Below are 23948 nucleotides of genomic sequence, written 5' to 3'. Positions count from 1 at the left end.
TTTTCCTCTTCTTTCACTTTTGAAATCATCTTTTTTCTTGCTCTCATTATTAGGGCACTCGGCTTTGATGTGACCCTGTTCACCACAACCATAACAAGTATATTTGTTAAGATTAAAGTCATTTGGCTTCTTAGAATTGAACCTCTTTGAAGATTGGCCTTTATTCTTTTTCAAGAATTTGCTAAACTTCCTTGACGGCAAGCTCATGCTGTCTTCATCACTATCACTGGAGTCTTGTTGCCTTTTCTAGTTGCAACCTTTAAGTGCAATACCCTTGTTGTGTTTGTCTTCACTTTCTTGGACAACCAACCTATTCATCTCAAGCTCATGTTCCTTTAGCTTACCAAACAAAGAAACAGTTGTTATGGATGTTAGATCCTTTGACTCTGAAATGGTAGTGACCTAGGTAGCATTTGTTGGAATTAATGGCTTAAATAAGAGGGGAGTGAATTGTTTGTCAAAATATTTTCGAAAAGATTGAATAAGAATGAAGATTTATCAACAATTACAGAAAAAGCAATCAAGAAAGCCAATCAAACAATGTAAAAGAAACTGTTTGTAGAATTTCAATCGTTTGAAACTTCGTTTTAACCGGTTGTTTATGGCAACAAGAAAAGCAAAATGAAATCAAACAGTTTATAAGGAGTGTGAGAGAGAGAAATTACTCAGCCAATTTATACTGGTTTACTCGACCATGAGCTACATCTAGTTCCCATAATAACAACTGGGTTCCACTAGTAACCAATCACATATTACAATACATACAACCACAAAGAGGTGATCTTGATACCACAAGAACCACTCACCCTCTTTGCCTTACACACAACCTTAGTCAGAACACCCTCTGACCTTACAGGTTTTCACACACTTCACAAGTTTATAAAAGAACAAATACAAGAATCAGAAAGGAACAAATTTCACCTGGATTTACAGTAATCATAGAGCTCCTAAGATCAGACCTTAAACCAGTGCATAACTATTTAGCAATCTTGCAAAACTTGATTTGAATCTCTTCTCAAAAACAATTTCAATCTCATTGTAAATGTGTTAACTTGTAGTTTTTGAAATACAAAGAGAAGCCATATTTATATCTCTTAAAACTAGTCGTTCTAGGCAGTCAATCATGAGCCAAAACAGTTTTGATGCAACTGAAAACAGATCCAACAGGTTTTTGAAAAGCTGTTATGAAATGTGACAATCAATTGGTTGAAAAGTCGTTTTATACGGTTGAATTGGTTAGGAAGTTATTTAACCAAGTCTAAAACAGTTTTTTAAACCTTCAATCAAGCTAAATGACAAACAACCGATTATATCGTGGTTTCAACCGGTTGTTTTTCTCTTTTCTTAGAAAAACACTTTTCTCTTTTAAAAAGGATTGAACTAGCTTGTGCAATGGACTAGGAATGATCTCTACAAGAAATCTAAACAACCTAGACTAAGCTCAAACCAAAAGTAGCACAACTTCAACCTTCAACACATATTTGAATCATCAAAACTCCCATGTTGTCCAGAAGAAATACGTTAGAATAAAAAGAGGAGAAATCAAGAAAAAGTGAAAAATAACTAAAATTAAAAATTTATTTTCACTCATTAAATTTAGCTTGTTAATGGAGGTTTAAAAGACCTCTACTAAGTGTGTGTTTTACTAGGGGTTTGGAAAACCTTTTGTATGTGAGTACCTTACTAGGTTATAGTAACGTTCACTAATAAACTCCTTAAAATTATAATTTTTTGTAGTGTTTTTGTAAAATTAAAAGAAATCTCTAAGTACTCATAATAATACACAACATAAAAAAGTTATAAAAATATGACACACACAAATTATCAAACATCCTATTCAAGTTTTCAAATTAATACAAAACCATTTCATGATATATTTTTCCTCAAATATTTTATAGATAAAAAAAGAGAGCATATCCACGCAAGAGTTTGGAGTGATAAAAAACTGGAAATATTATTTCTTTAGTAACAAGGATTGTTACACCATCATGACCAAATAAGTAGAAAAATACTCTCTCTAATAACATAAATCATATCAAAGCAATAACCTAATGGTCCTAAATGTATTTATTGAACGTGTGTACTTACACTTTGATACAGTGCATCACTGTTGTCATTGTTGTGGTTGGGAGGAAGGTTCATCCTTTTTGGAGCAACGTAAAAAAAAAAAGACAAACAATAAAGTGACAATGACCAAAAACACAGATAATAATGTAACTAAGAATGTCAAAACCTTTGAATGTATAAGATATATCACTGCCAAAACTTTTGAATATATAAGATATATCACTATCAATTGTTTTGAAGAAATCATATATGTACTTGTGATGTTCTTGAGGGACATCACTACAATTCTGAAGAAGTCGACGATGGTGCCCATCAACCAAGTCAATGTTGCCAAAATTACTATTGAGAACAAAAAGAGAATACACATGCTCTTGGTGGGTGGCTTTGTCCACATCATTTTGTATAGAAAAGATTTTGTTGAAAGAGTTAACTCTAAAGACCGTAGAAAAATGTTATAAGAGAGTTAGATGTGATGAAAGAAAGTTGCATAATTAATTTAATTATATATTACTTTAAGAGAAGAGAGGTGAAGAGGGAATCAATATAGTACATGCATTCAATGATATTTTTAGAAAAAAAAATTATTATTGTTGTTGTTGCAAGCTTGATTTTATCCTTAGTTACAAGATTATTATTTTAAATGAAAAATGATTCAGCACAACATGTGTAATTATTTAAAATACTCACTCTGTTAGAAAAATATATAAACATCTTTTTTTTATAATATGAAAAAAATATTAATAACATTACATTTTTAAAAAAAATTTATTTATAATTATGTTGGAATCAACTACGTATTGCATTATTATAATAACAAAAAATTGAAAAATAAGCAAATTTTCAATCAATGTATATTATTTATTTTTTTCTTTGAAATGTGACATTATTATAATAACAAAAAAAATGTGACATAATGAAATTATCAATCAATATATTATTGATTTTTTTTCTTTAAAATGTGACATTATTATAATAACAAAAATTGTGACAAAATTATCAATCAATATATATTATTGATTTTTTATTCTTTTGAAATGTGAGTGAACTTGTTTATTTAACTTTTTTTTTATAAAAATATATAATTATCAAAATTAACTAAATTTATTAAATTATTATTTTATATATAATTTTTTATTTTAAATTGTACAGAAATTAATTTATTAAAAATTTTGAAATCATTTTTTATAATTACCATAGTCAATTACCACGTAAATAAAATAATTTATTTATTTATGATATATTTAGTTATTTGGGCCATTCTAATTGATAGGCCAATAATATACTCTCTTTTTTTCAATTGGAAATTTAGTGTAATCTGATATATTTTATTTAAATTTATAATAGATTTAAATTAAAAAAATTGCAAGATTTATTCTCAATATATATATTAAAAAAATATTTTACCACATAATAACACATTTATTTAGTATGTTCCTACCGTTATAAAGTTGAGATTATTTTGTTACTTTAATTTATAAATATGCATAATTATATATTGATTACCTAGTCATTACTGTGTATATTTTGATTTGAATTTATTTAAATGAATTAATATAATTAATATTAATATATACTATATATTATTCATATTATTTCATATCATATTAAAATTAATATTCTTTTAAATAAAATAATTAGCTAGATTTTGAACAAGAAATAATTTTTTGTAAAATATTAATTATTATTATTATCAATTGAAAACATTACTATTAGAAAAATTAACTTATGTGATTTGATTAGGTTTAGATTTTTTTTTTCATATTACTCACTTCATCTTTTTATTTTATATATATCTTGTTATTGTTATTGTTTTTTTTTTTTTTATAGTTTCACCTTTATAAATTATTTGTGTAAACTAAAGGGAACTTATAAGTACACAAAACAATACACAATATAAAAAAATAAAAATAAAAACACACAAATAATCAAACATCTAATTCAAATTTACAAATCAAAACCAAATCATTTCATGATATATTTTTTTGTCAACAACTTTATAAATAAATAAAAAAGGATAGTAATTGTACGCAAGAGTTGTGGTTACGAGGGAGGTTTGTCCTTTTTGAAGTAACCGCACGAAAGCATGACAATGAATACGATGAAAATGAATAAGGTGCAAATAAAAAAAACATAAGGATGGTAATGTAACAAAAAAAGACAAGTGTTTGAATTTATGATTGTCAATTTTTTTGAAGAAATCATATATGTAATGATGATGTTCCTCGGGGACATTAGGGACATTGGGAACATCAAAGACAAAAGGGACATTAGGGACAAAAGGGACATTAGGGACAAAAAGGGCATTAGGAACATTAGGAACATCACCCGAAAAAAGATTAGGGTAGTACCCATCAACCTTGTCAGTGGCTTCCAAAACTAGTATTGAGAACAAAAAGAGAATACACATGCTCTTGGTAAGTGGCTTTGTCCACATCATTTTGTGTGGAAAAGATTTTGTTGAAAGAATTAACTTTGAACACCATAGAAAAATGCTAATGAAAGAGTTAGTTGTGATAGAAAAGAATTGCATATTTTGTTTATTTATATATTAGATTATGAGAAGAGAGGTGAAGAGGAAATCAATGTAGTGCATGCATGCAGTTAATGATCATTATGAGAAGAAAACTTATTATTATTACTTGATTTTGTGCTCAATTATATAATAATCATTTTAAATGAGAAATGATTCAATATAACATGTGTGATTATTTAGTGCACTATCCTCTATCAGAAAAAATAAAATGTATCCACGTATCATCTCTTTATAATTTATGAACAAATTAATATAAAGATATATTAATTATTAATAATCTTACATTTAAAAAAAATATTTTTAATTATATAATAATCAAGTGCATATATGACTGAACTTGTTCATTTAACTTTTTTTTTATAAAAACATATACTTTTCAAAATTAACTAGATTGATTAAATAATTATCTTATATATAATTTTTTTATTTCAAATTGTATAGCAAGTAATTTATTAAAATTTATGAAATCAATTTATAATTACCACAATTAATTATCGCGTTAATAAAATAATGTATTTATTTATAATATTTAGTTATTTTCAACTTTCTAATTCTAATTGATATTTCAATTATATATTTTTTTTTAATTGGAAAGTTAGTATATTCTGATGTATTTTATTCAAATTTATAGTAGTTTTAAATTAAAATTTTCAGAATATTTATTCTCAATATATATATATATATATATATATATATATATATATATATATATATATTTCTTGTTGGTGACCTAAAACGTCTTCGTGCACTTCTGATAACCTCGCATCCAAGAATTCCCCTGTCTCTAAGTGTCATCTTTCCCCTGATGGAAACACCTGAAACAAAGAGACAAATGGCGCCCTCGCAGCCGTCTGCACTCCGACGCTCAAGTCAAACTCTCGGGAAAAGAAACACCAAAAACTATTAACTCTGAGAGCTCTGTGTTTGTATTCTCTCTGTGTGTTACTTGCACTAGAAATGCGTACCTTATTCTGTTGGTTGTTACCCTTTATATACTCTTTAGTGTTTCTGCTTCCTTTGCTAGTTGTGACTTAGGCTTACTGTAGGTGCGTCTTAGCATCAATATCACCCACTTTCAGGGCCATTTAGTGTGCAAGACCCTCCTTTACTAGAGTGAAACCTCCGCGGGATGACCAGTTGGGTGTCAACTCATGCACCCAATCTCTGGGTCATCCGCCCTGGGAGTGCCATGTCCCATTTCACGTGCCATGCGTGCAGATCACCCCTGGGACGTGACCCTTACCAATCGTCTCTTTCCCACGGGCTCTTTGATTGCGACGCGCCCTACCGCCTCGTCCACACACCATGCATGGATTTTCTGTGACCTTGACTTCTCCCTTACTGAGTGTTGGAATGTGGTTTGGAAACCACCCTTTTTCGGCTCAGCTTTACTGTTTGGATTTGCCGAGGCCCGAGGCCTGCACGCCCCCCGTCTTGATGTCGCCCCCTCCTCGGCTGCCCCTACCCGCGAGCTTACTGAGATTCTGGCTCGTCCTGCCAACCTCCCAGTGGACCCAGCATTCAGGGCCGCACCGTGACTTTGGTCAACGCGCAAGTCCGAGGACTGGTCGATACACAAGCCCCCAAGTCTCGAGCTGTTAACTTGTTCAATGAAGAGACTATGGCCCCGCCCTACCGACCTACGTGGCTTCATGTGACAGGACGTGCACAGTGCACTGAAGTGACTCTTTCCTGTTCCTTCCTTAATCAACGCACACGTGTCTTAATCAAATGGCTGGGACCTAACGTCGCTTGCGCTTTCCAAGTTTACGTTAAGTATTTCAAAATTGCGCGCTTCATGCATTGTTCCATCACTTGCAACTTTCTAGTGCACTTTTTGTCTTCCTCTTCGAACACTCTGGTTTCCTACCTTCGCAAAAACCTGAACTTTTGCTCATCAACAATCAAAGGTATGATTTTTCTCCATTGATTGCTCTTTATTTATGATTTCGCACGTTGGTAACTGCCTGGGCCTGTTTAAACTTCCGCGTTTAGGTTTTCCTCTACATTTGCTCTTTGTTCCTCTGTTTTCTAGGTTTTCTACGAGCGTAGGGTTTTTCTGGGTTTTTCTTCCCTTTTACACAACAGCTCCCCTTGCTGAACCCTTACCTTCTTCTTTTCTTGCTTTTTTAGCTTCCTTCGTCATGGCATGAACGAAGGTCACATCCAACCCTCCACCCAACGCCAACTACAAGAGCATGTATCCCTGGGCGTTCGTTGAACTCCTTGTCAAAACCTCCTCCCTCACCTCTATCGCGGACTGTAGGGCACACCTAGACAGTGAGCCTGAGTTCAAGGGTAGCACATTTGGGAGAGAGAGTGACGTCTATATCTCGGTTCGCCCCTATGCGGAGGGCGAACCCGTTTGCATAGACAACCGTGCCAACGAGGGAGAACCCTTCTTCTTCTTTTACCAAACGGTCTTTAAGCGCATTAGGCAGCACCTTCCCTTTACCCGCTTCGAGAGGGAGCTGTTAACTGAAGTGAACGTTGCCCCTGCCCAGCTGCATCCCAATAGTTGGGCGATTGTGAGGGCCTTCTCCATCCTTTGCAACCATTTTGGCCATCCACCCACCGTAGATGTTTTTCTTCATTTCTTCTAAGCCAAAAACCCTGGGAAGAACCTCTGGGTGAGCTTCAGTGGGGTGACAAGGAGAGTCATCCTCACCCTGTTTCAACAATCTTACAAGGATTTCAAGGAGAAATTCTTTAGGGTGTGTTGTTCTGAGCACGATGACACCTCTCTGGACGGATTCCCCTTGTACTGGGTGGGGAAATTGACCCTCAAGAAGGCCAAAACCCTCGATGAGCTATCCTCCGCTGATCGTGAGGTATGCCAAGTGCTGGCTAGTCTTGGGACGATCTTCAACACCGCTGAGCTCATCAAGAATGAGTATAACCCATCAGGACTTGCTGGCTACATCGATATAGGAACCTGCTCATGACCTTTCTCTCAGCTCTCTGTTTTACTCTTTCTTATGCCTGTGCTGATTCCTTACTTAACTTTGTCTTACCAAGTTCTCATCTCTCCCTGTTCTGGGTGTAGGCATGGTGCTGAATGAAGAGAAGCGGGTAAGGTTGGCTGAGGTCTTAACCCTTCGTGAAGAGGCGGCCGCTGGTGCAGGTGCCCCAGCCCTTTCTGCTCCAAACATCGCACCAGCCACCATCGCACCAGCCGCCCCTTCTCCTGCCCCCTCAATCCCTCTGGACGTTGTGCCCTTGGCTGCCGCTGGGGCTTCTCTCACTCCATTCCCTCTCAAGAGGGTGGTGGAGATTGTGTCTGATGATGACGCAGACACTACAGACGGCCTTGTCTTCAAAAAGCGTAGGGTGGCGGTAGCGGTTATTTCAAACTTTTCCTCTGCTAGGCACCCTGCCTCGCTCAGGGATCACCCTTCCCCAACGCCTCATCCCCTCAAAGCCTCTTTGCGCTCGAGGGTGGGGGTGAGAGCGCCCCTGAGCCTGCCCCTGCGCCTGCCCCTGAGCTTCCCCTGTTCCTTCAACAAATCCTCAAGGGCTATCAACAAGGGGCCATGGGAAGCTCCAACGAAAAGGCTATGCAGGAGAGCTTGGCTCTTAGTTTTGGCGAATTCTTTGCCCAAGCTGATGCCTTTTCCCACGAGGCAGAGTCAAAAGCAAAGGAGCAGCTGGCTTTGGCTAAAGAACTGGTTATGGTGAAGGAACAACTAGCCCAACAGGCTCAGGTCGTCTCCAACCGTGAGACTGCACTGAATCAGGAATTAAGTACACTTCGCCAAGTTGACAAGAGCCAAGAGTATACCTCCTTGCTAGCCAAGGTTGTGCCACTGCGCACCCAGGTGGTGGGACTCGAGGAAGAAGTCGTGGCCAACAAAAACTAAGATGGTCAAACTTGAAGAACGGGCCACGGAGAGGGAGGTGAAACTGGGGAAGGTGGAGGCTGAGCTCACTGCATAAACTGAAGCCCTTGAGAAGGCCAAGGCAGAGCTCACCACACAAGATGAAGCCTTTGGGAGAGCCAAGGCGGAGCTCATCGATGATGACGCCGACGCCTACGCAGCGGGGTTCGAGGATGCTCTTGCTCAGATTGCTTGCAAGCATCCTGAGATGGACGTCTCCCTTACTTGTTTTGTTGTATTTGCTTGTTAGCCATTCTGCCTTTAACTGCTAACTTGCTAACAATGCTTTAACGTTAATAACTTTAACATACGATGACCTTGAAAAATTTGAACCTTAGGTAGCACAATCCCTCGCCATTTCTTTCGCTTTGCTTTGACCGCTTGGCCACCTGTGACAGAGGGCGGACATGCGTGAACCTTTAACTGGCCTTGCCTTAACTCTGTTTAGACAAGGGAAACTCCTTTACTGATCCTCGCCCCTGCCTTTGTGGTCAGGGGAGATATACTAACTGGCTCCATCTTTGCCCATAAGGCAACAAAGGACTTAACTGGGAATCTTTTCGCTTAGCCTTGGCGTCCACACTTGAGAGGAGGTGTCCTACGCGGGAGCTGCCACTCCCTATCATGGTGTTTAGTCTCGAGGCGTTCATCTAGCCTCGTCTTTGCTCACATGAAAAGGAGGACTCAACTGGTCGAACCTTGTTGTTCGTACCTGACGCCCACACTCGAGGGGGAGGCTGTTAGAATGTATGGCTTTAAACTAGATGGGGGTGAATGGTTTAAAGAGGGTTTTCGAAAACTTTTAAGTCAAGAATGAAATTACTTCGAGAAACAATTGATAAGGAAATCAGTTTGCCAAAACACAAAGCAAAGAGCACAGCACCAGAAAAACAATCGGTTGTTTCGCAAAAACAATCGGTTGTTTATACCAATTCACAAATATTAAAACTGAATTTAAAGAGATTAAGGATAGAGAGAATACACACAGAGGTTTATAATGGTTCACTCTAAACCCAGAGTTACATCTAGTCTTCTCAGAAACCACTGAGGAAATCCACTAAGCAATCAACCCTAGATCACTTACGAGTCCTTCGGGCATGCCATGTTGATGTCGGTGAAGTCCACACACATTCTCCACTTCCCGTTGGCCTTCTTCACCAAGACCACATTTGCCAACCACTCAAGGTATTGAATCTCCCTTATGTGGTCGGCACTCAACAACTTCTTTGTTTTTTCCTGGACGACCCGCCGCCTTTCTTCATTGAACTTCCTTCTTCTCTAGCGGGCGGGCCTGACCTTGGGATCCATGGTGAGGTGGTGACACAGGAAATCTGGGTCTATGCCTGGCATGTCCGAGGCAGACCATGCAAAAGCGTCCAGGTGTCGTGCTATCACCCCGGCAACTTGATCTTGCTCCGCTTGGTTCAACAACTTACCAAGCTTGAACATTTTGCCCCCAATCTGCCTCTCCACGATATCCCCTACTGGCTCGGGTCGCCTCTCCCGAGCGCTTTCTGTGCGGGAGACCCCTGCGCGGGCACCCTTGTCTCCACTAGGTGGGCGCTCGGTAACCATGAACACCCCCTCTTGGTCTTGAGGTTGTTCTCGCAGCACCTCTTAGCCTCTTGCTGGTCTGACTTAATTGTTATCATCTTCCCGCTCAAGTCCGACAACATCATCTTCATGTGGCGTGTTGATGTTACCGCCCTTAGCCTATTCAAAGCCGGTCTCCCCAACAGGATATTATAGGCTGAGGAAGCATTAACCACCAAGTACCTTATGTTCTCCGTGCGGGATGCAAAGCCATCGGTGAAGGTGGTCCTTAGCTCCAAATATCCCCACACCTCCACCTGATCTTCCGCGAAGCCATACAAGCTTCCAGTGTAAGGCCTCAACAGATCGGGAGACAACTACAGCTTATTAAAGGTGGACCAAAACATCACATCCGCCGAGTTGCCTTGGTCTACTAGCACTCGGTGCACCTTTCTTCCCGTGGTTACAACAGAAATCACCACAGGGTCGTTGTCATGAGGAACGATGTCTCGAAGATTGGCCTTCGTGAAAGTAAGGTCGACATCGAGCACATCATCCACCACCTGCGCCTCTACTGACATCACCGATCGTGCATACCTCTTGCGTTGAGAAGCAGTGCACCCTCCACCTGAGAAACACCCCGGGATGGTATGGATCTCCCCATGCACGGGCATCTTGTGCCCTTGGTCCTCACCTGACGCTGTTGAGGTCTCAGTCCTCTGTGGCTCCACCAAGTAGTCGTTTAGGAACCCACTCTTCACCAGTTCGTCCAACTGGTGTCCCAACGCCAAGCAGTTGCGTATGGGATGACCAAACACTTGGTGAAACTCGCACCAAGCCTCCTTATGAGGTCTCATTTTCTTGTCAGTCTTGGGCGGCATCTTCAACCTCTCTGCTATGTTGGGCACAACTATCAAATCCTTCAGCTCTACCACAATATTATGCCTCAAAGGCTTATTCTCCCTTGCACGCCCCCTAGCCTGAGGCTTCCTAAGTTCGTAGGATTGCTTCTTCACGGGGGCCCTCTTCTCTGTTGTAGCCTCATGCACTCTCACGGGCTGTGCACGCGCCGGCGCTTGTGGGTGCGTGGGAACAACACACGCACGCTTCTCATTCATCTCCCCCTCTGCTGCGATGTGAGCCGCCGCTTGACGCCTTATTTCAGTGAAGGTTTTGGGGCAATTCCTGATGAGTGATTCATTGAAAGGCCCTGGACAAATCCCCTTTCTGAACGCGTGAACCATCATTGTTTCATCCTTGGTGTTAAGCATCACCACCTGCGCCCCAAAACGATTAACAAACTCCTTTAGGGACTCACCCTGGTACTGCCTTACATCGAAGAGATCGTAAGAGTTGGGTGGGGGAGCGTGATTCACAATATACTACTCCCTGAACAACTTTGACAATTGCGCAAACGATGTCACGTGGCCATCAGGGAGGCTGATGAACCAATCCATCATCGTCCTTACCAGTGTGCTCATGAATAACTTACACCTTACCGCATCAGAACCACCAACCAGCATCATCTGCATGTGGAAAGTTGTGAGATGGGCCTATGGATCCTCCATCTCTGTGAACGTGGCTTTCGGTCCCACGAACGTAGCTGGTGTCATAGCATCCATAATTGCCTGCGAAAAAGGCATGGGAAACTCCCTCAGAGGAGTAGCACATTCTTGTTCCTCTGTTTCACGATCCCCTACTTAGTTTCGCAACCCATGCTGCAACTCTTTATTGGTTCGGTGTAACTCTTCGTTTCTTGCTTGCGACGCAGCCAGATCAACCTGAATGCATTCTTGATCAGCTCTTGACGCTGCCATCGCTTCTTGAAGGCCCTGCATCATCTCCATGACTTGTTGTAGGTTAAGACCTTCGCCCCCGATTGGCGCAGCAGATCCTTGCCTCGTATTCCTCATCTTGATCGATTCTTGATGAATCTTTCTCAGTTCTTGCGGTTGGGACAATCGTTTTAGATCGGGCCCCACGGTGGGCGCCAAATGTGGTGCACTTCTATTAACCTCGCGTCCAAGAATCCCTTCGTCTCTACGTGTCATCCTTCCCCTGACGGAAACACCTGAAACAAAGAGATAAAGCACACTCTCGCGGCTGTTTGCCTTCCTACGCTCAAGTCAAACTCTCGGGCAAAGAAACACCAAAAACTCTTAACTCTTAACTCTTAGAGCTCTCTGTGTGTATTCTCTCTGTGTGTTACTTTCACTAGAAATGTGTACCTTGTTCTGTTGGTTGTTACCCTTTATATACTCTTTAGTGTTTCTACTTCCTTTGCTAGTTGTGACTTAGGCTTACTGTAGGTGCGTCTTAGCATCATTATCACCCACACTCAGGGCTATTTAGTGTGCAAGACCCCCCCCCCCCCCTTTTACTGGAGTACAACCTCTGCGGGATGACCAGTTGGGTGCCAACTCATGCACCCAATCTCTGGGTCATCCGCCCTGGGAGTGTCATGTCCCATTTCACGTGCCATGCATGCAGAGTACCCCTGGGACGTGACCCTTACCAGACGTCGCTTTCCTAGGGGCTCTTTGATTGCGACGCACCCTACCGCCTCGCCCACACCCCATGCATGGATTTTCTATGACCTTGACTTATCCCTTACTGAGTGATGGAATGTGGCTTGGAAACCACCCGTTTTCGACTCAGCTTTACTGTTTCGATTTGTCGAGGCCCGAGGCCTCCACGCCCCACGTCTTGATGCCACCCCCTTCTCGGCTGCCCGTACCCGCGAGCTTACTGAGACTTTGGCGCGTCCTGCGAACCTCACAGTGGACCCAGCATTCAGGGTCGCATCATGACTTTGGTCAACGTCCAAGTCCGAGGACTGGTCGGTATATATATATATAATAACACCTTTATTTAATATCTTCCTACTGTTTGAAGTTGAAGGTTTTTGGTTACTTTAATTTAAAAATATGCATATTTATATATTGACTACCTATCGTGTGTATTTTGATTTGAATTGATTTAAATGAATTAATAGAATTATATATACTATATATTATTCATATTTGTCATATTAAAATTACTATTATTCTAAATAAAATAATTAGTTAGATTTTAAACAAGAAATAATTCTTTGTAAAATGTTAATTATTATTATTATTATCAATTGAAAATATTAGTATTAAATTTTTTTAACTTATGTCATTTTATTAAGTTTAGATTTTTTTTTTTCATATTACTTACTCCTTCTTTTCATTTTATATATTTTGTTTAGTGTTATTTTTTTTAGACTTTATCTTTTTTTTAAATAATTTTCTACTCTCTAAATTTTAAAATATTTTAACATTTTTATCTTAATGTATTTCGTTAATTCTGCATATATGGTTGTTCTCGTCGGCTGACCTGATCTGGTCCTTGGTGCTGGATCTGGGGGTGACTTCTCTTTTTTGTTGTTGTTACTTTGGGATGCTAATAATTCACAGTGAGAGGAGTTCCATTTGTTGATTACACTCCGATGATCAAGTCAGTGAGAGCACATAACTATCAGAAACGGTATGCAAAATAACTGTATGGGTGTAGTCTCTCCAAATTTCAACTTACCTTTGCTCAGGGTCTCAAGTCCCTTTTATAGTATTCATAGACCACCCTTCAGGAGTTTAACAAACATTAGAGATACTCTATTAATATTTCCCTTTATTTTATGGTTACAGGTAGAACATTATTATTGAACAAGGTGTTTTGATGTCTCCAAATCCAAGTGGATTGCATGAAGAGCCTTGTTGTTCGTTGTGTGTTTATCTAGAGTAGTTGAATTTGTTAATCAACTCTAAGAGATGTTACACTTAGTGGATTTTGAAAAGGTTGACTTTCTTTGACTTTGTTGTCAACCAAATTTAATCGATTGTTTCGCGTTTTCAATCGATTGTTTTTCTGAAAACCTTAACATAATTTTGTTAAGTGGTTTTAATCTGTTTCAACGAATCCTAACTGATTTTGGTTCTTGTAATAAATGTTTTGACCAATTGATTAGAGTATATAAAGTTTGTTTTACTCTCCTGATCATTAATTAACTAAGAGAAATCATTCAAATCAGTTTTTCCAAAATTACTAAGTGCTTTTGATCTTTTTTAAGAGTGAAATAAGATTGTGTTGTATCAAGTTTTGTTGGAGATCCCACATCGACTAGAGATTAGGACATTTCATTGTATATAAGTGGGTGCAAACCTCACCTCATGAGTCGGTTTTATAGGGTTGAGTTAGGCTTAAAGTTCACTTCGTAATAAGTGCTTTAATCTCTTATTGTATCTTGTTGTACTCATTCCTTTCTCTCTTGACTAATATAATTTTGTGTGAATTTTTGTTGTGCAGTTTCAGAGGTTGTTATGAAACTGTGGTTCTTAGTGATTTCTGAGGACTGGATGTAACTCTTGGTAAACAGTGAACCAATATAAACATTTTGTGTGAATCTTTCTTTTTCTACACTCTTTAAACTGTTTTTGGTTTGATTTTGTTCATTGATGGTATAAACAACTGATTGTTTCGCAAAAACAACTGGTTGACTGCAATCACATTAAAAAAAATTTGAAATTGACTGAACTGATTTCTAATTGATTAATTTTTCAAGTCTTTCACTCTACCTTCAATACTGGCGTAAATATTTCATAAACAATTCATTCCCCTCTTGTTTAAGGCCTCTAATTCTAACAATTATCTCTAGTTGTTTATTTATACTGAACTTTAGAATGATATTTGTATTTAACTAATTTGGTTATTCTTATGTTCTTTTAATTATCTTTTCAATACGGACTCCCAATTGTCTGGGTCGACCTCTTGCTGCATCATTGGGCTTATTATTTATTTTGGGCCGAGTTAGCTGCCTCCCCCAAGTTGACCTTACCAGTCGAGTTAACACACTTAAGTGGTCGGATCGAAACTTCGAACACTCTGACCAGTACAATGGTTAAAAGAGATCCCATAAGGAAAAAAAAATACTGTTATAGAAATATGTTTTTTTTTTCAAGAGTTTAAAATTTATATTTGTTTGCATCTCATTCTTTAGAAAATATTGTTTCTCTTACTATTTTTCACACATATATATAAATAATCTTCAATATTTATTTTCTTCAAATGCTTTAAAGAAAGATCTATTATTTAGTATATAATTAACCACTACTTTTGTAAAGTAACATATTTAGTTAAAAAATTTGTAAGATTTTACTACAAGAAATTAATAAATTAGAATCGATGAAAAATGGGTGTAAAGAGGCGAAAGTCGTTGTTTATTCATGGTTAATGTGTCGATTTTTCAACCGACTCTAAATTGGATAAAAGGTACTGAGTTTAAAATCGATGCACATAACAAGATCCTAGCTCACACTAAGTATAAAATACATATTATAATATCTGGCTTATGTGTGCTTCACCCATATAAATAACAAAAAATTTAGAAGAGTTGATGACACAAGAATAATTATTTTATAATTTAAAAAAAAATTGTGTGTGAATTTAATCGGAAAAAAATAGAGTTATATTGTTTCACACTTAAAAAAATTTAAAATGGATTTGACTTACAAATAAACCGAAATTAAAAAAAAATTACAAAATATAAAAAAAAAGTTAGCATTTACTTGACCAACGCATAAGTTAATGATAAGATTTAAAAAATATATATAATTTGAAGCAAACGAGTGATCTAAACTATAAAAATTTCAAATTAGACCCATAATATATATATATATATATATATATAAATATAAATACAAAAGTTTTAAAATTTTAAATAATTTAAATTTGCTACAATTTTGGATGCTTTAAACTATATTATTTACACATTTTGTTAGTATAACAAAATGTAGCATCAAAACTTTTCAAACTAAATTTGGACCACAAGAACACAAACATTAAAAAAATATATCATTTAATGTTAATCAATCAAATTAGTTAAAGAAATCATTATTTCAATTTTCATTTTACGATGTCATATTATAATATATTAATGATAAATTGTATTATTAACGCAAAGTACCAATTATTATACATATAAAACAATAGGTTATATCAAAATAAAATTATACAACCATGTGAAATATTGACCTATTTTTTAATTAAATCAAGTAGCAAATAAAATATTCATGTTTTTTTAAAACTAATATGTAAATAAATGTTTAACAATGTCGAAACTTTAAAATTAATCAAATTACTTTATTTATAGAGATATGTTAGGGTTTGAAAAAATAAAAATTCTTAAATACATTTAGTTTAAAAATTCTTAATTACATTTTGTTTGAGTAGGATTGGACTAATTAATAGTAGAACGGAGTCTTTATAATACTCTCTCAAATATTATATTTTTTAAAATTTTGTTATAGTATTAGTTGTTGTCTATGAAAAGATTTAAATTTTGTGGTTTATTGTTTATTAGTAATTTGTAACTTTCTTCTTATTTAGTTTTCAAATTTTACAATTTTAGATCAATTTTTAAACTATATATATTATTTATAACACCTTAAAAAATATATAATAAATTTTTTATATTTATATAAAATAATATAAATTATAATGTTTATAAAGACTTATATTAAGTACATTCTATCGAATATTATTTACACATAATTAATTTAATTCAAAAATCATTAATTAATAGTATTAGTAAAGATAATTTTAGACCTCATACACCAAATATCTACTTTTATCATGCAGCATTTTCCATTTTAAATCAACAATATCAGAATAATTGTTTAGTCTTTCTAAACATTCCTCAACATAATACTGATTACCTGCAGAATGATTGACCGGTTTTGATGGAGATCAAGCTCAAGAGGACATGGAGGCCAATCAACAAGATCAAGACGAGGTGGAGGCACAAATAGAAGACGCCCATGGAGGTCAAAGTCCACCTCAAAGGATTACAAGAAGCATGTTCAAAGCTTTGGGAGCTAGAGGACATTTATTTTCTCTTTTTGTAATTTCTTTAGTTGAAGGTGCTTAGAGGGAAACATTAGAAACCTCTTTTGTTTAAGCATCTTTTAGGCTTTAGTTAGGAGCTTTAGGGGGGTGTATTAGTAGATAGGTGTAGGAGTAGAATAGGAGGTGCCAAAGTGAAGGGAAGAGTCACACCTTTCTCATGCATGGAATAGGCGCCGGTTCTAGAATGTTTTAGGAGGGAATTTTGAAATTGTTTAGCTTGCATTTTCAGCACCTTAGGCTATAAATAGAGGTGCTCTCCTTGTAAAATTCAGATTGGAATTAATCTAAGAAAACTATACTCAAATTTTGAGTGATCATTGTAGAGCTTTTGAGCCTTCTTCTCTAGTCTTATCTTGATGGATCCATGGAGTCCTCAAGTGGCGGTAGCACTCTCATCTAGGAGCATTCCACAGTTCTAGTGGCGAGATCATCCATCATCCTTCCATCTTCATGAGCAATTCTTCTCTCCTTCCTTTCTTCTTTGTTAATTCTTTGTTCTAGCTTGTTGTCTTGTTGTTTGGTTCGGCTATTCTGTTTTTCCAGCACCTATTTGCTGTTCTTGCCTTTTTAATTTCACTTTGTTCGGTTCAATTGGTTCTTATTCATTTCTATTCGGTGCTTTTTAGTTTTACCTCTTTTTGTTGGTTCAATTTGACAATATGTGGAACATCCAAATGAGTTTGGGATTTGGTACTAGTTTTTGGTGAGTTCTTGTCTTAGAACAATGATCCAACTCTAAGAAAAGTGCCTCAATAATAAGGATGATCTTCTTTCTTTTATTAAGAGTGATGGTAGTTCATTGGTTAAATTTATTAAGCTAGCTGTGATAACTTTTTCTATTTGAATGATATGGTGTATGAGGAATTATGCTCGTTTTTAGGAAGCTTCAATGAAGAATTGATGGAGATCAAGTTCAAGACCAAATGGAGGCCAATACTCAAGGACAAGAAGAGGAAGAGGCTCAAGGACTAGACGCTCAAGGAGTTGGTAGCCCACCTCAAAGGCTTACAAGAAGTCAATTCAAAGCATTAGGAAATAATGGAAGGTTGTTTTCTCTTTTTGTAATATCTTTGTTTGAAGGTGCTTAGAGGGAAACATAAGAAACCTCTTTTGTAAAAGCATCTTTAGGTCTTTAGTTTAGGAAACTTGGGGGGGTGTGCGTTTAGTAGAGAAGTGTAGACGTAATAGGGAGGTGCCAAACTAAGAGAGGAAGTCACACCTTCCTCATGCTCTAGGATTGGCGCCACTTTTATGTCATTTGGGGGGAATTTTGAATTTAATTAGCTTTTCATTTCAGCACCTCTTAGGCTATAAATAAAGGTGCTTACCTTGTAAAATTCAGATTGGAAATTAGCAATAGAGAAACTCTACTCAATTTGAGAGAGAATTTGTGAGAATTTGATTTCTCCTTCACCTTGTCTTATCTTGAGTGCATTTGGTTCTCTCAAGTGGCGGCACTAGCTCACTCATCTTGGAGCCTTCATCCTCTAAGTGGCGTGATCATCAAACCAAAGCATCCATCTCCATAAGTTCTTCTTCCTTTCATCTCCATTATCATACAAAGCATAAACATGTCTTAGCTTCTTTTGTTCGGTTCATCTTCCTTTTCTTGCACTTATGTTCGGCTGTTTTTTCATTTGTTTCTGTTTTGATTCGGTTATGTAGCTTCTATTCATATTCTGTTAGGTTCTTATGCTTTCTTAAGAGTTTCAATCGGTGCAATTGCATTTTTACACAATTTGTTCGGTTCAATTGACAATAGATGGCTCCTCCATATGAGTTTGGTGTTTGGTGCAAGTCTTGGTGAGTTCTTGAAACATAGAACCTTGATCGAATTCTATTATAAGTGCCTAAGCTATCTCCAACTCAAGTTGAGTCCATAGAATGTCAAAGAATCATCTCTGCTCAAGTTTTTTTTTTGTACTAACACTCGTACTGGTAAAGTTCTACGTCCAGACTAGGTTAAAATTAATATTGATCCGGAGAGGATTGGCTGTAAGCTCTTCTCTGTGTGTGTTCTATAAGGAAATGCAAGAAACAACACAACACTTTTTTATAGAATGTGCCTATGCGCATAGGGTATGGATACTCTGTTTCAGATGGATTGGCATAACATTTGTGCAGCATAAGGACATTTTAATACACTTTGAGAGTTTCTGTCTGCCCCATTTGAGTGCCAAACAGAATCAGATTTGGAAGGGTGTGTGGGTTGCTATTGTTAGAAGTATGTGGGACCAAAGAAATTTGGTGGTGTTCAAGCAGGGGACAGCTGATGTAGAAGAGATTGTTCACCTAGCCCAACTCTCAGTGTGGCTCAAGCTGAAGTTTGGGACGAACTCTTTCACCTATGCTTTTTCGGATTGGGTTCTCAATCCTGGTGTGTGCATGCAAAGCTGCTAATTGGAGGGCAAGAGCTTGTATACTGATATCTGAGGTAGGCACGCATAAGAGGGGATATGTTCTATGAAGTCGTCTATATTCAGATATCAGTTAAAGCCAGTGTAGGTGGGAACAGCGGGGGTGTACTGTGTTTTGGTGTATGGTGTTCATTATAGATGAAAAGTGGAACTGTGAAGGTTATGTGTGGTATCTGGTTGTCCTGGTACTACCCAGGCTTCTAAATAGGGGCTGCCAGTCTTTGGTTTTCTTGTTGGCGTCCTTGTGTCTGGACAGGTGTGCAGGGTTTGGCAGCTGGTATGCAGACTTCTTACCAGCGTGGAGTTCGGGTGTTGTTTAAAGCTTGATTTATGCAGCTGGTTATCCCAGTTGTATCACTTGTGGGCGGGATGAGCAGGGGTGCGGTTGACGTTTGGTTGAGGTAGGGGACGGCTGCTGTCAGGACATGCAGCTTTGGTGGGGGTTGTTAGGATGTTCTATGATGGTTTGGGTGATCCTGTTAGGGGCTAATGCTGTGCTGGTTTGGGTGATCTGTTAATGGGTGTTGTTAGGATGTGCTATGCATGTTTGTCTCATGGTTATCAAGTCACTCTGATGGAAGGTGCGACAATCCAAGGAAGTTGAAGCCTAAGTCCATCTGGTTTTTGGCATGCTATTCGGCGGGGATAAATGAAGTTGAGGTATCCAGGAAATAGATTTAGGATTAAGGAAGAATGTGTGTTCTTGGATTGTGTTTGCTTTGGCTAAAACAACCTCAAGCATCACATGTGTCTTAAGGGTTTACAGATGCAATTCAAATGGCCAACACTGCTTCTGAAGGTCATCACCACTGTGCTGTAGTCATGAAGTAAGAAAACCTGGGTATTGCCTACAGTAGTGACTGGGACTACCGTGGGTATTTTTGGTCCTAATCAAGATGTAGATGGCTTTGTCATGCTGTAAAGGGATGGAATGGAGTATCTTTTCTCTTTTTCCAGCAGTTTATTTTCTGCTGGTGTATGTGCCAATTAATTTCTTCTGGTTTGGGAAGCCTTTATAGTTTATGTCTTCTAGTGTTAAGTGCTCCCTTAACTCTACTTTGTATTGTTGTTTGTTTAAACTTTTAAAGGTTTATGTATAAGGGTTGAGACACCCCTTAAGTGTCTCTTTTTATTCTATTAATTTATTGTTGATAAAAAAAAAATAATATTGATGGGGCTGCTAGGGGATATCCTGGTTTTGCTACTTGTGGAGGTATTTTTTTGTGGGAGTATAGGGGAATTTATTGGATTTTTTTTTTGCGTTTCTTGAAGTTCAGACTGCTCTGATTGCTGAGTTTTATGGGGTTATACATGTGATCCGGTCGGTCATCGGTAGTCGGTGACATCAGCAACAGATAGCCACGTGGACCATTCTTAGTGTGACACGTGGGTCAGCGAAGCAGATGTGTCGTTAAGAGGGTCACCCAGGGGGTGATCGGTGATCAGGGGGTGATTGGTGGTCAGAAAGGATGCGCGATCAGCGCCTAGATAAGCGTCATGAAGCAGAAGGCGTGGCGCTATGGGGCACCGATCGGTTGTCATGGGTGAGTGATGATCGTCGGGTTTTCATGTTACGCGCAGTTAAGCTGGAAACGAGGGGTGATTGCCAGCGAGAGCGTTGCATACGAGCCTTGTGTGGCAGAGTATCAGAGAAAGGAGAAGTTATGTGCTTTGTAGTGCCGAGAGTGGCCTAAGAGAGATAGTAAACCAGTCGGGGATCGGTGTTCTCTTAACCCATAACGTGCATGGTGCAAAGCAGAGGTGATCGTTCACACAGTAGGTGATGCATAGTGCGTGCGCTTAGCCAAGCCACACTTGGTATTCACGCTGAGGTTGCACGAGACGCCTAGTGGAAGAAACGCGCTAGGTTACTTCGTACACGGATAACTTAGGCGCGCAACATAGTATATAAAAGGCATTCCGCGCTCATGCAAAGAGAGGTAAGATTCATTCTTGCAAGTTACTAGCTTACACACAGAGAGAGAGAATCACAGAGTGCACACGAGTCTCGCTGAGATTCTTAGTTCTTAGTTCTTTGGTGGTTTGGCGAGGCTAACTTGAGCGTCGGAGTGCAATCGGCCGCTAGAGGCGCCGTTTGGTGTGTTTCGCAGGTTTGCTTGGAGTTCTTATGGAGTGCTTGGAGCGTTCTTGCGGAAGACAGAGTTTGACGTGGCGAATCCTTCGACGTTCGAATCCCCTGCAAGATCATTTAGCGCCCACCGTGGGGCCCGTGTGAATTTGTGATCCCATCCACGCTTTGCTGTTAGATTTCGTTTGTTCTTAAGGTTCTTTGCTGAGAAAATGAGGAAGACAAGGCAAACTTCACCCGCGCCATCAGCTGAAGAAGGAGCTGTGACGATGGCGCAGGTCTTGAAAATGATGCAAGCGCTGCAAGATGATGTGGCAGCGTCGAGAATGGAACAAGAAAGGATGCAGCGAACTTGGCTGCATCAATGGGCAGAAATGAAGAGTTAAACAGAGTTAACGAAGAGTTGCGCAAGACGCTGCAAGCGCAGAAGGAACGCGCGGCGAAAGAAAGAGTGGCGTCACCGCCGTCTCCCCCCAGGTCTTTCCTCATGCCTTTCTCATCTGAGATTATGAGTGCAGTGGTGCCACCAAACTTGGTGGGGGTGAAAGCCTTGTTTACCGGGGTGGAGGACCCAGAGACGCATCTGACGGCGTTTCACACCCAGATGATGCTCTCTGGGGGTTCAGATGCGGTATATTGCAAGCTGTTCATGAGCACCCTTAGCGGAATTGCTTTGGAGTGGTTCATGAGCCTACCAGATGGCCACATCACTTCGTTTCAGCAGTTCTTCGAGTTGTTCATGGAGCAGTATATTGTGAACAAGGCACCCCCAGTGGTGTCGTATGACTTGTTCGACGTGCGACAAAACCAAGGTGAGTCCCTCCGGGACTACCTTAGTCGTTTTGGAGCTCAGGTGGTGAGACTGCCCAGCAAAGATGAAGATATGCTGGTGCATGCGTTCAAGAAAGGGGTTCTGCCGGGCCCTTTCAGTGAATCGTTGATCAGAAATCACCCCAGCACCTTCGCGGAGATTAGGCGTCGTGCTGTGGCGCACATCGTAGCAGAAACGGAGGTTTCTGAGAAGAGGGGAAGCGCGGCCCCGACCAAGTCACGCGGAGGACCGAGCAGGTCTCAACAGCCGACGAGGGTGCATGAGGCCAAAGAAGGAAAGAAGGCTCAGGGGAAGCCTCGCCCTTACGAGCCTAGGAAGAACCAGGGCAGGGGGCGCGTGAGGGAGAGTAACGTGCCCCCCAGGTTTGACTTTGTGGTGGAATTGGCGGAGCTGATCGCCATTCCAGCCATAGTGGCACGGTTGTGAGCACTATAGAAGACTGACAGGGTGCTCGGAAGGAAAAAAAAACGTGTGGTGTGAGTTTCACCAGGCGTATGGCCACTCACTCCACTCTTGTTTAGCATTGGGACACCAACTCACGGAGTTGGTAAAAAGTGGCTTTCTGAGTGATTACTTGCGGGAGGCGCAAGGTGATCAGGGGGCCACCAGCAGAAGATCCGCAGCACGAGGTACCTGTGCACGGGGAGGTGCACACGACTGCGGGGGGCTTCTCTGGAGGGGGTGTACAGCCTCTCAGAGGAAGAGGTACGCTCAATCGGTGATGACTGTCGACTCGGTGGAAGAAGACCATACCCCCGATGCTGACATTACATTCACAAAGGCGGATCTCCGGGATGTTGTGCCTCACGACAACGATCCCATAGTCATCTCCCTCGTCACAGCAGGGAGAAAGGTGCACAGGGTCCTCGTGGACCAGGGAAGCTCGGCGGACGTGATGTTTTGGCCGACGTTCAACAAGCTGCAGTTGTCCCTTGATCATCTGAGGCCGTACGCCGGGTGTTTGTATGGCATCGCAGGGGACCAAGTGGAGGTGCGAGGCTACATAGAGCTGAGGACCACGTTCACAGATGGAGCCGTGGCTCGCACCGAAAAGATCAAGTACTTAATGGTTAATGCCCCGTCCGCCTACAACATACTGTTGGGAAGGCCGACGCTCAACAGGTTGGGAGCTGTACCGTCGACGAGGCACATGAAGGTGAAGTTGTCATCGATGGAAGGGGTGGTGATCACCATTAAGTCAGACAAGAAGGAGGCCAGGCGCTGCTATGAGAACAGCCTCAAGCAGCAGAAGAATGTATGCCATGTTACCTCGACACCACCACCGGGTGTGGACGAGAGGCGATCAGAGGTGGAGATGGTAAGAGGTAAACAAGGTGATGTGGAGATGGAGGAAGCAGTGTCGGGGGCCTCAGGGGTGGCCCAAGAAGAAGCTCAGAAAGAGAGCATGATCACGCCCCGCGAGTCTGGGATCGCGAGGGCGGTCATCGCCAGTGAAAGGAGGCCCCACCATGCTGAGGGGTGGGTGGGGACGGAGATCCAGGGGAAGAAGTTCAAGCTGGGAGGGCCGCTCAGCGAGGACACGCGACAGCAGATCGCCGGGGTGATTGAGAAGCATCTGGACGCGTTTGCGTGGTCAGCCTCAGACATGCCAGGTGTTGAAGAATGGTGCTTATCGGCTGGAGACTTTGGACGGGGGGGGGGGGGGGGGGGGGGC

The 23948-nt window shown here is 39.8% G+C and overlaps 2 protein-coding genes across 2 annotated transcripts; one reads left to right on the top strand and one right to left on the bottom strand.

The window, feature by feature from the left end:
* Positions 1-10388: 10388 nt before the first annotated feature.
* Positions 10389-11255, bottom strand: LOC137806807 (uncharacterized). Its single transcript, XM_068607093.1, has one exon. It carries the CDS (start codon positions 11253-11255, stop codon positions 10389-10391), a length of 867 nt encoding a protein of 288 aa, XP_068463194.1.
* A 10550-nt stretch (positions 11256-21805) lies between these two features.
* Positions 21806-22699, top strand: LOC137806796 (uncharacterized). Its single transcript, XM_068607083.1, has one exon. It carries the CDS (start codon positions 21806-21808, stop codon positions 22697-22699), a length of 894 nt encoding a protein of 297 aa, XP_068463184.1.
* Positions 22700-23948: the final 1249 nt, after the last annotated feature.

The sequence above is a fragment of the Phaseolus vulgaris genome, chromosome 11, assembly GCF_000499845.2.
Source record: "Phaseolus vulgaris cultivar G19833 chromosome 11, P. vulgaris v2.0, whole genome shotgun sequence".
NCBI classification, from domain to species: Eukaryota; Viridiplantae; Streptophyta; class Magnoliopsida; order Fabales; family Fabaceae; genus Phaseolus; species Phaseolus vulgaris.
This window is presented reverse-complemented; position numbering and strand designations above follow the sequence as displayed.

Excerpts from the sequence above, each read along its gene's own strand:
- LOC137806807 (XM_068607093.1), bottom strand. The coding sequence starts at position 11,255 with ATGGTTCACGCGTTCAGAAAGGGGATTTGTCCAGGGCCTTTCAATGAA.
- LOC137806796 (XM_068607083.1), top strand. The coding sequence starts at position 21,806 with ATGGGCAGAAATGAAGAGTTAAACAGAGTTAACGAAGAGTTGCGCAAG.